General features: G+C 47.3%; 1 protein-coding gene across 1 annotated transcript in view; it reads right to left on the bottom strand.

Moving 5' to 3' along the window:
• The window catches only part of LOC144800004 (cytochrome P450 4B1-like), a 334,268-nt gene that overhangs the window by 140,313 nt on the left and 176,486 nt on the right, over positions 1–17,469 (bottom strand). Inside the window, exon 4 of the mRNA XM_078671647.1 lies at positions 935–1,062. Coding sequence (XP_078527773.1) covers positions 935–1,062 — 128 coding nt within the window. The remainder of the gene's footprint in view (positions 1–934; positions 1,063–17,469) is intronic.

Raw genomic sequence — 17,469 nt, 5'->3', positions numbered from 1 at the left:
AATCTATAACACCCTCTGGAACTCCCTAAAAATCAATCACTTAGGATTTTAGGAGAAATTTCTCAGATTCAGGAAAAATAAATTGATAAACCATAACATCGGGACTGCCTGCGATCAGACGAACCTATAGCTTACAAATAAATCATTCTTGCTTCAAGATGGTGGTGGAAAGTATTTGATGGTGGGTGTCTCTGCCGGATTAATACATGCCACCTCACACCTCCATCCCTGGCAGACACTTTCTGGGTTAAGACCAATGGCTGGTTCTTCTGGGTTCTGCTCAATGGCTAGTTCTTCTCCTTGCAGGGCAAAATGGGAGTTTTCAATAGCAGAATCATGTTTTGGAGCCCCTACCCTTTTCAACTGTGTCCCCCTTGATGGATCGGCAGTTTTAAAAATACCAAGAGTAAGCTTGTCAAGAGTCTGTCAAATTTCATGCAAATTTACAAATGGTTAATTTGTCAAATACAGAATATGCATCACAGAGCAGATGGTATGCTATCTGCCAAACTCACGGTTCCTTTGCTCAATTTAAAATCGGCAGAAGCATTGTTTTTAGTACAAAGTCCATACCCCTTGCAATCACCACACAACATGTTAGTGAGAGAAAACAAAGCTTAAATTGCCTTTACAGTGGGAAATATGTCTGTAAATACCCATAAAGCCTGTTCCTAGCCCACTGGAGGTACTTAACCAGTTGTATGTCCGTTCTGAATAATCACCTTTGTTTAGAGCTACTTCATATGAAAAAACAGCAAGGCAAAAAAAAATAGGCATGCACATAAGTAAAGATTAAATCATACTGTGAAGTTTTTAAAGGAGAAATGAATAGTAGACCCTATTAAGCCATCCCTGCTTCTGTGTAGAGCACCCCCTTAAAATGGGAGTCTAAATAAAAAAGGTAGCTGGCATGAAAAGCCATATAAATCCCTACCAGCATAATTTTGGTTGAGTCCGAGATCAATTTCACGTAAGGTTTTAAAACATCGTAGTGAAACCCGGGAGTCAACAGTCTTCGATGCTGAAACCACTTTGGCCCGGACAAGACCAGCAATCCTCTTCCTATGGGACAAAGAAATCACCAGGAGGTTAAATGCAGGACAATATTTTAGAAGATCTGAACTATTTGGGAAATAAGTATGTTAAAGCAAGCGTATTCATCCATAACACCACCTATGCAAATGAATGTATTTTTCATGTATTAACGTATTGTTATGTCATACTCTCACAATGTAACACTGTCCGTATACTTACAAAAAGTCTCAAAATATTTGAAACTCGTACTTTCCTGTGATCTGAATTAACACTAAAAATAGTTTCTGTGTATGTTTTAGATCAGGGGTATCTAACCTTTTCTGTAATGAGAGCTACTTCTGATCAGTGAAATTTCTCGTAAGCTACTGAAGACCAAGCAACTTGTGCATTGTTACCCAACACCACTTCGCCCAACTTCGTTGACTCAAACACAAATACATCCATTTTCTTTTTGAATGGGAGATATATAAAGTGCAAAAAAATGTTCTTCAAAAATATTCGTAATAAGGAACATTTTTCTGTACTTTGTGGAACATTTTTCTGCACTTTAAATTCCTCCCATTTTTAAAACAAAAAGGTGTATTTGCAGCCATAATATGACTGTGTGTATACCAGTCACAGAGAGCAAGATGCCTGCTGTATGTAAATGTGACACTGAAATGGGAAAGAAATCAACTGAAACGCAAACTGTATGTTTATATGCATTACATAAAACTCATAATTTAAATGTTCTCCCATGTAAAAGTGTCTTTACAAACAGAAAGCATTTTACTCCAAGTGACCTGTAGAAATGGTGTCATATTTATGACAGGAAAATACAGTAATTTGTTTAAATGCAGGAAATTTAAAATGAAGAGACCTGCTTCATAAAACATTGAGACTTTTTCTTCTCTTTACATTGCCCATTTAAAAGAAAATGACCAGTTTTCTGTTATAAATATGGCACTGTGTCTACCAGCCACTGGGAGCAAGATGCCTGCTGTTTGTTTGTAAATGCCTCCCTTTGAAACGTGAGCACATTTAATTGAAGAGTTTAATTTTCATTTTACTTTTCTCTCAATTAAAAACAGTCATTTTGTTCTCATGCTCCAATGCCTTGTTGAGAATGACTTTTTTATTTAAGAGTTAAATACCTCAGTGCTACAATTCTGAACCTCTGTGACCCACGTAGGTCATAAATCTGAGCGGAGCACTGCTCATTTTCATGCTCTGCTATCTACAGCCAGGTAATAACGTAAAATAAACATAGCCTTTCCTTAACTTTAACCTGTTCCGTGCTGAGAACAGAACAGTTCCGTCCCCAATCACAGTGGGAGTGTAATCCGTCCTTCCACCCACCCACAGGAGAAGCACTGACGGTCCCCCTGTAGGGTGCCCATTTGCGGGCCGCCACCAGGGATGGCAGCGGAAGCGCTTCCGTTGTCACCCCTGACCCCCACTGTGAATAGATGATGTTGGCTCATGCATGGAGTAATTTGCTTCCAGCGCATTGTCCGGCGAGGGCGTGATTACGATGAGTCCTTCTCTGGGGGGGGCTTGATGAGGGGGCAATCAGAGACAGGGAAAAGGTTTTTCCGTTTCCCTTGTGTCTGTTTGGAGTGGATTCCTGCAACCCTGCTCGCAGTGAGGTTAGTGATCGTGGAGCAGAACTCCACACAATGCACCACCAGGGTTTTTCTTTTGGGGTGGGGGAGCAATCCCTTGGCCATATGCCATACCATTCAGCTTTTTAATGATGTCTCTCCAGTCACACTGCGAAAACGGTGCAACTTTAAAGTGATCACAGACCAAGTGAGGGAACTGAATATCCGTTATCAATCGGGGCACCCCTTTGTTCTCTTGTTCTCCTTGGAGGGGAAGAGGAGATCTGTGTGCTCTCTGTTTGATGCCAAGCAATTATTGAGGATCAAGAGTGATTCATTTGGAAGGGGGTCGTTGCTACCCTGCAGGACCCCCAAAGACAGGCTGTGTCTTATCCAAAGCACAGTTCGGCTCTATCAACACTGCAAAAGGCAAAAAAAGACTGAGTCCCAGGAGGCCAAGTTGGGCATTGTTAGACCTGGCATTTTTGACGTGGTTTCTGCTGACGGTTTGCCTCTACCTCCTGTATTTTTGACTCTGTGCTGGATTTCGTTTTTGCTGGTTTAGATGCTTTGGGCACTTTGCCACTGCTGATCAGTGTCAAAGTGCAAGTGCTCCCTGGGTAAATTGTTATTGTAATTGGTTATCCATGATTGGCTTTTTGTTTTACCAGTAGGTGCCTAGTAAAGTGCACTGAGTGTGCCAGGGCTGGTGATTCAAATGCTACTAGTGGGCCTGCAGCACTGATTGTGCCACCCACATGTGCAGCCCTAAAATGGTGTCTCAGGTCTGCCACCGCAGTGCCTGTGTGCAGTTCCTAACTGCCATGCTGACCTGACCACTGTCCCCACTGGCGAGGACCAACCCTTCCCTTTCTGTGCACATTGGACACCCCTATGGAAGGCCCAAGGTACCCCCCTGGGCAGGGTGCAGTGTATGTGAAAGGTAGACCATGTACTAGTGTGGGTGACATGCTCTGATAGTGAAATACTGCCAATTTCGTTTTTCACTATTGAAAGGCTATCTTGCCCATAGACTATAATGGGGACTGCTGTGTATAATGTTTACCTGCATATATTCCCATAGGAGCAAGATGGAAATTTAAAGTCTGGTATCCCTGAGCTCAGAATTTAATAACACATCTTTTAGGAAGGGTGGTTTTTAAATCCTGTGTTTTGAAAACAGCACTTTTAGAAAGTAGCTGTTTTCTTGTCTGACCTTTTTTTTGTGCCTTGGCCTGTTTGTGAATTGCCTGTCTGGTTTGTGAGTGACAGGGGCTGAGGTGTCTCCCAGAGACTGAGTGAGTCAGCCCTAGGCTGAATAGATTCATCTGCATTTTGAGTGGTGGGAGGGGAGAGCAACTGGGCAAAGATAGGGCTGTGCCTGCCTTCCACAATGCTGGCTCCACCTCCTGCTGGGCGGCTGACGACCCTGCCCCTCTCTCTCAAAGGAAAGAAGGTCAGGTAAACAAAGTGCTCCAGGACTGACCAGAACTGGTTTGGACTAGGCCAAGGCCTCTCTGCCCTCAGAGAACAAAGAGAATATTGGTATAAAAAGGGATACCCGTACCGCAGAAAATTTGATTATCCTGGAATCAAGAAGGAACCTCTGCCAAGGAGAAAAACTGGAAGACTGTCCTGCTGTGTGTCTGTGGGCTGACCTGCAGTTGCTATTCTGCCAAGGAGAGGGGAAGGACTTTGCTGTTGCTGTGAAAAGATCTCCAAGGGGCTGAGGAGAGCTGGCCTCCTGTTAAAAAGTCCCAGGAACAAAAGGACTTCAACCCCAGATTCCCCCTGAACTCTGCTGTGTGAGTTCTGGCCTGCCTAGAGTGCTTGATCCGTTTGTGGGGCCTCTGGAGGTTGTTTCATGCTGTATGGGGAGCTGGACAAAAAGAAAAGAAGAATATCTACAATTTGCACGCATCGCTCGCTTGCGGAGCGCATCGTCGACAGTGCGAGAAAATTCCTGTCGCAGCGAAGATCGTCGCAGTGCCTGTTGCCCCTACAAGAACCAACGCATCGTTCGCTTGCGGAGCGCATCGCCCCGGTGCGGGAAGATTCCTGTCACTGCGAGTATCATCACAGAGCCTGTGGTCGCTGTGAGAAACCATTGCACGGCTTGCTTGCGGACTGCATCCCGTCGCTGGGAACATCGTCGCAGAGTCAATGCATCGAGGGGCTGCGACAGAAGAAGATCAGCGCTGCGCCACGCATCGCCGCTGCACAGAAGATTGACGCCGCCCCGAAAATCGTTGCATCGTGCCTGTGCGAGACATTTCCACCGGGCAACCTGCGCCCAGGTATCGCATCGCTACCCATACAGATTGGATTCGACGCAACCCACCTCACATCGACTCCCCAGGGTCTCAGGAGTGATGCATCTCTTGTTTTTCAAAGATGCAGCTTCCACTTGGAACTTTTGTCGCATCTACAGGTACTTTGGGCTAAAAGTGAAGCAACTGTGGATTATTTTGGTGCAACCCTTTGAACTTATTTTGGAACAGTGTATGTTGGATTTTTGTCATTTTGGTCTTGTGTAGTTTAGATAAAGATACTTTTTTTTTCTAAACTGGTGTGGAGTCTATTTGTGGTGTTTTCATGGTGTTACTGTGAGTATTGGTACAAATACTTTACACATTACCTTTGATAAGCCTGTCTGCTCGTGCTAAGCTACCAAGGGGGTGAGCTACTTAATATCTACGCCCCTAACCAGGCACAGGATGCCTACCTCTGGCGGATCATGCAGGAACAACTCTCCGGGGTGGTGGGGGATGCTATTGTAGGCATGGATCTGAACCTGGTGTGGGAGCCAGACATTGATAGGAGCACAACATCTATCAGAGGATGGGGGCAATGTCACCTCAACTTAAACAAGGCATCTTGGACCTGGGTTTGGTAGATGCATAGCACTATAGAAATCCGGAGATGCGTGATCCTTCATTCTAGCCACGTGCAAGTCTCATATTTCCATCTCAGATCATCCCACAGAGAGTTGGTATGGACCAACAACACACGCTCACCCAAGGGACCCCCACACTGGTGCCTTTCCCTGCACCTTCATCGTGACCCGGTGGATGTTTAAGACATCCACAGGGGCATCGTGGACTATTTTGAACTCAATGCCCAGCCAGACACTGCCTTACACACACTTTGGAATGGGTTCAAACAACCATACGGAGGGTAATATCCACCATTGCTATAGCTGGAGCACGAGAGTCCAAGCTGTTACAGGTGGGCCTGATGGTTGAGATTAAGGCCCTGGAAAAGAGGGACCATATGACCCTCACCAAACGCAATAAAAGCCAGTTAGCAACGATTCTCCATGGCCAGTTGAGGGTACATAGCACTAACAAGGCTGAATGCTCTCTCCTAGCCACTCTGAAGCATTAATGCTACAGAAGGTGGGGGGGGGGGCAAAGTAGGTACACTGCTTGCTTGTAGGCTCGGCCAGTGTCAGCCCAAGGCACAAATATTCAAAATTCGGACTGGTGCGAACACCTGGGTGACCACTGAACTAAAGAGCATTCCATTATTACTATCAAACCCTATATACCCAAGATGACATCCCTCAGAGCTTGATCAACACTTACCTGCATGATTATGATTGGGACCCCATAGATCCTAGCCATGCAGAACTCCTTGATACTCCCATCTTTCTAGAGAAGTTACACCAAGCAGTTTAGGATCTACCCCTTGCAAGGTGCTGGGCCCTGATGGGTTCCCTATTGCCTTCTATCAGATGTTCTTATCCGACCTGTTGGAGCTTTTCAATTCCTTTTCTCAGGACACTGGCCTTACTCCCACTAAGGTTGCAGCAGAGATCACGCTCATTCCCAAGCCTAAGAAGTACCCCACATGCTGCTCCTCCTACTGCCTCATTGAGCTTCTAAACACTGACACTGAGATATTTAGGAAGATACTGGCCACACGGTTAGAGCGCTTCCTACCTGGCCTCATTGATCCCGTCCAGGTGGGATTTATTCGTAACAGACAGGCGTGGATAATAGTCGCAGGTTTGAAAAACCAGTGGAAAAATCCCATCACCATGGTCTCCCAGTGTGGCTCCGCTCGCTTGACACATGCTTTTGACCAGGTGAACTGGACCTTTTTGCAGGCAGCCCTGGGTAATATTGGTCTGGTACAAGGCAGGTTAACGAAAATGATGGCCTCCTATGTAGCACAAATGGCCTCTATTAAAATCAACAACCAGTTTACTTTTCCCATCCGCATCTCCAGCGGCACTCGTCAGGGTGAACGCCATCACCCCTTCTTTGTATCCTAGTGTATCCTTCTATATTCCTCAGGCAGACAGAGAACATAGCTGGCATTCCCTTTGGTGGCCGTGCCCACAAGATCAGTCTCTTTGCTGACAACCTCTTACTCACCATTATTAAGCCGGGGACTTCCCTGCTAATGATAGTGCACTGCCTTTCCGCTTTTGAAGCAGGCTCAGGATTTAACATTAATATGGGGAAGTCCTTTGCGCTACATTTTACCATACCTTCACTGGCCCTCCCAGAGCTGCAAGCCCTAGTGCCATTCCAGTGGGCTTTGCGCATGATCAAATACCTGGGCCATAATCTCACTTCCCACCTAGCTTCCTAGACGCAGGCAAAATGGCCAACCCTCTGACGGTCAATTTTTGGATGACATACGCAGTTAGAAATCACCCTTTGTCTCCTGGCTGGGCTGCATTAATGCCATAAAAATTAAAGATTACCCCCGGGTTCTATATCTTTTTCAATCACGCCCATCCTGCAGGATGGCATCCTGCGCTAACAGCAAGACATCCACACCTTATCTGGGAAGGTAAGCAACCCTGATTGCCACACTCCATGCTCATAATGCCCAGCGACAGGGACGGCCTGGCATGCCTCAACCTTCTAGAGCATTATTGAGCAGCCCACCTACATTTTATATCAGAATGGGTTGTCCACAAGAGTGACAAGCACTGGTTTCATATGGACCCGGCAGCTGCTTATCACCCCCTCTGGGATCTAAACTGCCTCCCTAAACAACGCCTGACCACATAATGCCTACTTAGCTACCCCCACTCAGATGATACTTGAGATTTGGGATAAGACTACAATCAAGTGGGGCCTCACTATTTCCCCCTCCCCTAACTCACCAATCACCCATAACCCAGAATTCACTCCAGCACTCCCCACAAATTCCCCACCTGGGAAGCCGGGATTGCAGGATGTTACAGGATCTGTTCACGCGTAGAAATGCCAAGTCCTTTGAGCACTGTAAGAGGCACTTTAACCTCCCTGAAATGGAGCGTCTACAGTACTTTGAATTGCGCCACTGAGCATTGCATCCCTCCAACCGTCAAAGAGATACCCGAGATCACACTCCCTTCTAAAAGCTGGGTAGGACCCACACCAACTGAATGAGTCTGATCTCTAACACATACTGTGTCCTGCAGCACTCCACATCCCTTCATAAGCACGTTTGCCAAGCTAGCTGGCAAAATAGTACCTTGGAAGGCATCTCGGCTAAGCAATGGGAAATTCTGCCGCGGGATATTCTCAAAACATACCACAGCATTCCCCAACGGGAAACAGCTTATACACTGATAGCTCAGTGGTATTACACGCTGACCCGCCTCCACACTATGGGCCTCATTAGGATGACGGGCGGACTTTGCCCGCCCGTCATCCCATTGTAAATTGGGACCGCCCGCCATAAGGGCGGGGGTCCCGGTGGTGCTATTAGGATGTGCCCGCCACAGTGGCGGGCACATCCAGTATTTTCAGCATTGTGGCGGGCGGTGCTCTCTGCACCGCCCGCCACAATGCTGAAAATGCACTTTCACATTGTCATTTACAAAGCGGCAGGCACCGCGTGGTGCCTGCCGCTTTGTAAATGACAATGAAGGGGGGTACCACAGGTACCCCCCATGTGCACCCCCCACCTGTACTTCACTCTGGGGGCCCGCAGTGTGCCCCCAGAGTGAAGACCGCATGCCTTAAAGGCATCTACCACAGCCCATTGTAATATGGCTGGCGGTATCTAATAGACACCGCCACCATATTAAACATTTTCCGCCCGGAAAAGAGGAGGGAGGTGTTTTGCTCCACTGCGGTCCCCCCCGCCATTGTAATATGGCGGGGGGGAATTCAGGGAAGGATGTCGGGCGGATTGCCCCCGCCAGGCTGGCGGAAGCCACCGCCAGCCTGGCGGGGGAAATCCGCCCGACATCCTAATGGACCCCTAAATATCCATCTTTTTCTCCCCTTTGCTGGGGATGCAGAACAGAGAGAGGTGACTCCTTCCATATTTGGTGGTCCTGCTACCTTATATTTACATATTGGAAGGAGATCCTAAGGCACATTAAGAGAGTAGTGGGATACTCGATAGCTCACGCTTATACCACTGTCATACTGGGTATCCGACCTTTATCATTGGAAGCAATGACACACGCAGACTGGTGCCTTATTAGTCACCTATTACATGCGGCCTGTCAGCTCATAGCACTGGCCTGGAAGAAGCCCACGACACCCCCTGTCGCTCAGGATTCAACGCCTCTGACAAGTGATGGCGAAGGAACAACTCTGGCATAATCTGGCACATAATTCTGCCAGGTTTTCCTGCATTTGGCGTATTTAACGACATATCTCACTTGCATCAAATTCACATGCTTCACCCCTCTACCCCCAAGCTTAAAGCGCTGCAACACTTTGATAAAATACTCCCTCGTTCAAGGGCACTTTGCCAGCAATGTAGGTATGGGACCTTCCCCCATGTGCCTGAGGGCAACTTCCATGCACCTGCTGTGTCTGGCTAAGGGGTCAAGGATGTGGGAGGCTATTTGTACCCTGATGCTGCTGACCTTTTTTCTTCGTTTGTTTTGTTGGTTTTTCACATAACTCATCCACAAGAGTCAACTGTGAACTGTCTGACTCATATCTTGTTTATAACACCTTAAGGCTGTCATGTGTCTATCGAGCGATGATACACTTAATTTTTATATACTGCTTTGCCTTATATCGAACTGTGCTCTCCTGTTGTGATGCCGTGTCATGTGTTAAATAGTTTTAACCTTTCAATAAAAATTATTCAATAAAAAAAGTTTATGCACTGGTTATTTTTTAATGGAAAATGTGTGTTGCAAACATATGGTTGCTACGTTTAGGTGGCAGTAGAATGTTTTGGTTTTTTCCTTTTTTGAGCTATTGGATTGCAATTTAAAAAAAAAGTATCCAACACAATAGCTTGCCAATGGGTCAACGTATTTGCTTTGCCAATGTCTGGTTTTTAAATGCTACTTATGGCAATTAGGCCTGTGGACCCATGTCCAACTTCAAACTACTGTGCAGAGGCGTAGTGCCTGATTTTGAGTTTGGTAGACAGGTGTTGCATGATAACTATGACTAATATCCCGTCAACCTTATTATAAGTGCCTAACATCCTATTACACTTGTAATAGGGTGGACAGGCCATCTCTCGTATTTGTGGCTGAGTACCCATTTGTCAAACTCTAAATCAGGCCCTTAATCATATAATCTCACCTTTCTATTTTCTCGTTCTTAGCTTGTTAACAGATACGTCAAAATGCTCATATTTTAAGTGGAAATACTTTCAAAACTGAAAGAGAATGAATACGAGTGTTCATAGTTCCCTAATTCATACAACACCTATGTTGTAAACTATAGTGCTATTCAAGCTTTTACTCACCTCCACTAAAACAAATCAAATTCAGAACTTGATCAAACATTTCCACTTGCTCAGAGACCCACTGCTCCAGTGGCAGGCAGACAACATTTTTATGTAAAGATGAATTAGGAAAGATCTCCACCACTGTGGTGGAGAAACAGATGTCAAGCTACAGAATTCGCTGATATCTGCAGGGGCTCTTTTACTTTGAAATGGGACAGAAGAGCTGTAAAATGCATGCTGATGTCTTGGTATCACAGACAAGAGTTTTCACAGCCACAGATCCCCTGTATAGCAGTGTGGAGCCTGTATCTGGGTTTTAGGAAGGATGTGTAACGTGCCAGCACTGGAGAGACGCTGCAAGACTCTGCAAATGGCTGCTCCCTTTCAACCTTGCTTTTCTACATACATCAAGAAAAGAAGTTGAAAGATGGGTCATGTTGAGGCATAACCACTCACAAGCACCTGTGCCTTCCTCAGGTCTGTAAAGATCCAGGGGAAGCAGCATGTTCCTGTGCTTTACAACAGTTTCAGCCAACAGAGATGCTGCTGAGCAGGAGGCTTGTTTCATGTTCAATAGAGAGCATGAGAAGCACACTCCAAAGGAGGAGAACGCAACGCGCTGTAGAGGAGGGCAGAAGGAAGCCAAGCATGTTCTAATTACATGGCATGAGAATGATTTATTAGTAGAACACCTAAGAAGCATATGAGATGCCTGCATGGTATTAGATGTAAATGTCAGAAGCGAGAGAACCCTGGAAGAAGGTTGGGAGTGTGGCATAAAGACAGAAATAGATTTAGAGGGTGATATACAATATGGGGTAAGAACAATTATTACTTACCCAAAAACAGGTGGTTCTCCAGTATTGGTGTCTTTCATAGATTCACATACTTGAATATTCCCCGTCGTCGAAGTGGGAGGCCCACGGTAAATAAAATAGCAATAACATACTAATAACATATGTATGTAAATACATAACACATAAAATATACACTAGAAAAAGTAGTAAATACCCAAACACAATTCCTACATAGGAATACATGGTAGAGAGAAAAAACACTTGTAACATATTCCTGTCATTATGTTAGTCCAAACTACAGCCAATCAGATGTCAGCACCCTTCCAGAACCTTCTCCTCAGAGCTCAGTTCCTCAGATTTTCGTAGCACAAGAGTGGCAAAAGAGTGTATGAGGAGAAGCGAGCCTCTGAGGGGAGGTGGGTGGGTCGCATGTGAATCTATGAAAGACACCAATACTGGAGAACCACCTGTTTACAGGTAAGTAACCATTGTTCTTCTCCAGTATTAGGGAGTCTTTGATAGATTCACATGATTGGATAGAATAGAGAGCAGTAATAGCCGAGAAGGCTCGAATTGCCATGCAACAGCATGAAAGAAAATCAATGAGACAATAATACAGTCATGCAAGTAAGGAGAGCAATCATATAAAACCATAATGGAGGAGGGAAGACAGAGGCTCACCTTAGTTCAAAAGATGGCGAAGCACTGCCTGTCCCACTGCTGTATCTGCCTCGTTGATGGCATCCAGGCAGTAGTGTTTCGTGAACGTGTGCCTGTTGGACCACGTGGCTGCTCTGCAGATCTGATGAAGCGGCACACCAGCAAACAGGGCAGTAGAGGATGACATTGCCCTGGTGGAATGAGCCCTCACTGAAGTGAAGAGGCTTGTCAGATTGCCAATGGCAGAAGACAATGGCTGAAGAAATCCAACGTGCAATAGTTGGCTTGGTAACAGTACGCCCTTTGCGCATGCGTCCATAGGCAATGTACAGTTGTTCGGACCTGCGAAAGGGGGCCGTCCTGTTGATGTAAAATGTAAGGCATCTTTTAATGTCCAAAGAGTGCAATCGTTGCTCTGCCGGAGATTGAGGATCGACAAAGAAGTTTTTTAAGAAAACAGGTTCATTAAGATGGAAATCCGTAGGCACCTTAGGTAAAAAAGTTGGGTTGGTGCGAAGCACTACACAGTCAGATTTTAATTGGAGAAAAGGAGGCTTAATGGTGAAAGCGTGAATATCACTCACGCGACGTGATGATGTCAGAGCAAGGAGAAGGGCTACCTTCCAGGTCAGAAATTTTAAGTCTGCCCTGTGGATAGGCTCGAATGGCGCCTTCATCAGTTGGGCGAAGACGACATTGAGGTGGCAAGTAGGAGGAGGATGCCGAATAGGTGGGAACTTCCGGAACAGTCCTTTGAAAAACTGACGAATAACTCTGAAAGAGCAGAGAGAGGAGGAGCCATCCTGCCAGAAACGAGAGATTGCCGCCAAGAAGACTCTCAAAGTAGAACAGGAAAGCCCTGATTGAGCCAGTTGCAAAAAGAACGGGAGAAACTGATACGGAGTGGAATGAATAGGATGGATATTAGCAGCCGCGCACCAATGACAGAGCCTCTTCCATTTGAGCTTGTAGGTCCTAATGGTAGACCGAGCTCTGGCCTGAGAGAGAATGTCTCTGCATTCCGGCGAAATATTCAAATGGGCAAATTCAAGGTGCTCAGGTTCCAGGCCGACAATTGCAGAGAGGAGGGATTCGGATGGCAAATCTGACCCTTGTCCATTGTGAGGAGATCCGCTCGCGGATGGAGGAGGATGGGCTCGCACTGGGACAGAAGAAACAGTTCCGATAACCACGCCTGTCGGGCCATCTGGGGGCGATCAAGAGAATGTGGCACGGCTGTCTTCACATCTTCCACAGCACGCGAGGCACTAGCGGAATCGGAGGAAAAGCGTAGGCGAATAGATCGCACCAGTTCATCAAAAGGGCATTCCCGCACGACCCGTGGTGGGGATGCCAACTTGCGTAAGATGAGCATTTCCGGTTCTCCGGGGTTGCAAAGAGATCCAGAGACGGACGACCCCACCGTTGAAAAACTAGGTCGAGAGTTGGTTGCTGTAACTCCCACTCGTGGGTCGACGACGTGGATCTGCTGAGGGAATCCGCTAGGATGTTGGAGATGCCTGGTAGATGTACAGCGGTCAGGGTAACCTGGTGACGGATTGCCCAATCCCAGATCGACTGAGCCAGTCGAGACAAAAGTGGAGACCTAGTTCCGCCCTGCTTGTTGACATAGTGCATACTGGTGGTATTGTCCGTCTGAATGAGCACCGACTCCCCCTGAATCACAGGATGGAACGACTTGAGTGCCAGAAAAATGGCCATCAACTCCAGCCTGTTGATCTACCAAGAACGTTGAAGCAGAGTCCATTTGCCTTTGATGGAGAGGCCTTGAAGGTGAGCACCTCAGCCTTCTAAGGAGGCGTCCGTTGTTAGAGTGAGTTCTGGAGTGGTAGAGAGGAAAAAGTCCCTGTTGCAAGGTTGGATGGCTGCGCCCACCACTGGAGATCTGCTCGCTTGCGAGCGGTTACACTGACGAGGTCCTTGAAGGAACCGGTGACCTGACGCCACTGTACATACACTTCCTCTTGAATGGGGCGAGTCCGCAGCCTGCAATTTGGGATCAGTGCAATGCATGACGATGCCAACCTCAGAAATGACTTTAAGATCCGGACTGAAAAGGACTGTTTTGCACGAATCAGAGACACAAAGCGGAGGATCTTCTGTTTACGTTCTTGCGACACAAAAGCCTTGGCAAGCGTTGTGTCTACAGTGGCTCCCAGAAAGTTCCTGCAGGGAGCAGGGTCTACCTGGGACTTGTCGGCATTGATTGAGAGGCCGAGGGAGCGAAACACGTCCTTACAAAGGTGAGTGTCTTGAAGCAGCTGGTTGTGAGACTGTGATTTGAGGAGGCAGTCGTCTAGGTATGGAAATATTTGGATGCCCTGGAGATGCAAGTAAGCCACCACTGGAGCCAATACTTTCGTGAAGACACGAGGGGCGGATCGGAGGCTGAAAGGCAACACCTTGAACTGGAAGTCTCTCCGTCCCACCCGGAATTGCAAGTACTTCCGATGCCGTGGAAGAATTGGAACATGGAAGTAAGCATCCTGGAGGTCGATGGTGGTCAGGAAGTCGCCCATGGAGAGAAGACACAAGATCTCTACGAGTGTAAGCATGCGGAAAGATTGGCTTTTGAGATACCTGTTGAGTGCTCGCAAATCCAGGATCGGTCGCCAGTCTCCTGTCTTCTTGAGTATTAGGAAAAAACGGGAATAGAATCCCTTTACCCTTTGAGACTTGGGAACCACTTTGACGGCACCTTTTTGGATTAGAAGACGAACTTGATGGAAAATCTCCTTGAGGTGGGGTAGAGGCGGGCCAGACGGTGGAGTGGGAGGAGGAATTTTGACGAACTCTAGAGCGTGGCCCTTCGCTACAATGTCCAGAACCCAGCGGTCCAAGGTGATGGAGGACCACTGAGAAGAGAACAGGGAGATTCGACCTTCAACACTTGGGGGGAAAAGCAAGTCATTGTCGTTTGGGGGTGGATCCTCTATATGAAGACTTAACCCTATAGGATTTCAAAGACTGCTGCCGGGTGGACTGCTGTTGGTTGGAGGAGTAACGCTGATTACCCTGGCTGTAGGAGCTATATTGAGTGCTTCCTCCGCAAAAAGTGGAAGAGGTGCCGCGTCCGAGTGCACCACGAAAAGGCTGCTTTCGAAACTGTAAAGTCCCCAATGAGCGAGAAGTATCAGTGTCCTTCTTGATGGACTGTAATGCCTCATCAACATGCGCCCCAAAAAGCACCTCGCCGTCATACGGCATATCAAGGATTTTTGCCTGTACCTCCTGGCGGAAAGAGGTGGACCGTAGCCAACCCTGCCTCCGCAAGACCGCTGCCCCAGCAAGCTGTCGAAAGCCAGTACAAGCAATGTCAACTGCGCAGTCAATAATTTCCTCCGACGTTCTCTCTCCTTCCTGAAGAATTCGTAAGGCTTCCGCCTTGGAAGCGTCCGGGATGAGGGCCACCAGGGCAGACATGTCCGACCACATCTGGCGGTCGTAGCGGCCCAAAATGGCTTTAAGCATTAGCCGCCCTCACCGTAGTGGAGGCCATTGTGGAAAACTTGCGTCCAATAGCATCCAGGCGACGACCCTCCCGATCTGGAGGAGCTGTAATTGGAGAAGTCGGATTACATGAACGACGTTGTGCAGCCTGGGTGACCACAGAGTCAGGCTTTGGCTGTGCAACAAGGCACGCTGGAGATCCAAAGGGCGCCTTATATTTTTTCTCAAGGCGAGGCAGTTGCGCCGGTATTGAATTTGGAATTTGCATTAATTTCACTCCTTCATTCCAAATGAAATCTATGATGGGTATGGTGTGGACTTGCTTGAACGGTTGATTTTTAAAATCGTAGAGGAAACAGTCCTCCTCCCTCTGGACAGTTTAAAGCGTTGAGCCGCCCTATCCATCAGTTGATAGGAACTTGCAATGTCCACCGGAGGAGAATCCCCTGGCGTTACCGGAGGAGGGGATAGCGTTTGAATTTGATAGTGGTCCCACTCAGCCATGTGAGTGGTGTCATCATCATCGTGAACTTCTCCATCTTCACGTTCTAGAAGGACATCGTCATCGTCATCAGCGTACACCGTAGTGTGTATTTTAACTGACGTCTGCACCTGAGGAGAAGGTGTTGGTGGCTGTGGCAGTGGAACAGCAGCAGGAGCCGGAACAGCCGCAGGCGCATGTGGCATAGGCGAACCCTGTTGAGAGGGGGTGGGAAATGACGTTTGTAGTCCTCCAACATATGCTGGAGATTGGAGATGAGCGAAAGAGGCAGGGTCGCAGTTGGCACCTGCACAAAATATTCCTCTGCCTGAGAATATTGGTCGTCATAATCTTCACCATTGTCCTGGCATTTGATAATTAAATCTGAAGGACTGCGTGCCACTCTGAAGGAACCATCCACATCATTGTCAGAATCAGAGTCCTGCTCAGAACCCGTGGCAAACAAGGGCGAGGGAGGCTGTGGATCACTCAGGATGGACAGCTGGTCAACTGGCCACTTGCGACGTTGGTGCAAGGGGTCGACGGTGGAACAGCCAGACCCGGTGGAAGAAAACGGCACCAAAGGCAAAGAAGCAAAAGAAGATGGAATCGTCGACGACGGTGTTGACAACAATGATGGCATTGGCGTCGACGGAGTCGCTGCAGAAGGATCCACCGTCGACGGGACCGCCCTCGACGGGACCAACGTCGACGGTACGGCCGTCGACATAGTCGTCGTCGATGAAGCCGCCGTCGACCGAGCAGTCGTTGATGGGAGCAACGACGAAGGAGATTTCTTCAGAACTTTCGTCGATGATGATTTAGCTGACGACAAAATAGTTTTCTTCGTCGACGATGAAGCAATAAGTATCATCGACGGAACAGTCTTAAAGCTAAGCTAAGGGATACCTTCGCTGACATGGATGACCTCGACGTTGCCGTCGTCGACGATCCGGAGGCTGATATCGTAGTCACAGTCGCCGTCAACGATCTGGAGACGGCAGACCTCGTCGTCCGGACGATCGTCGACGCGCCCGTCGACGATGAAACATGTTTCAGAGCAGAAACATGATGGGAAGCAGCAGGAGACGCCTGAGAGCCAGGTCTCGTGGACGTAGCAGGAGATGGTGAGGACACCGCAGGAGCCGCAGATAGTGATAGTTTCTTCTTTTTCAGGAATGGAGAGGGCAATTCCTGCACACTGCTACATTTGGAGCCTGCTTTTGATGGTCCAGACACCAGGCTTTCTGCGTCTGAAAGTGCCGAATCATTATCCTTAAGTATTTGAAGCCATAGGAGGAGACGGCCTTCTCTGTCCTTGAGGGTCTTAGTAGAGAAGGTTCTGCAAAATTTGCACTTTCCAACCTCATGGTCGGGATAAAGGCAATAAATGCACTAAATATGGGGGTCCTCAGAGTAAAGACGTAGTTTCCCACAAGAAGAACAAGGTCTAAATAAAGACTTCTTACTTGAAGACATGCTGGATTCACAGCAAAAACTTGAAGAAGTTGAGAAAACTCAGCAGAGCTCGGGGAGACTCCCTTCACACGACGTGCGGTAGACAATCTGAGGAACTGAGCTCTGAGGAGAATGTTCTGGAAGGGTGCTGACGCCTGATTGGCTGTAGTTTGGACTAACATAATGACAGGAATATGTTACAAGTGTTTTTTCTCTCTACCATGTATTCCTGTGTAGGAATTGTGTTTGGGTATTTACTAATTTTTCTAGTGTGTATTTCATCTGTTATGTATTTACATACATATGTTATTAGTATGTTATTGCT

Source organism: Lissotriton helveticus, chromosome 1_2, assembly GCF_964261635.1.
Source record: "Lissotriton helveticus chromosome 1_2, aLisHel1.1, whole genome shotgun sequence".
NCBI lineage: Eukaryota > Metazoa > Chordata > Amphibia > Caudata > Salamandridae > Lissotriton > Lissotriton helveticus.
The sequence above is the reverse complement of the archived record's forward strand: the minus strand, read 5'-3'. Positions and strand labels throughout refer to the sequence as shown.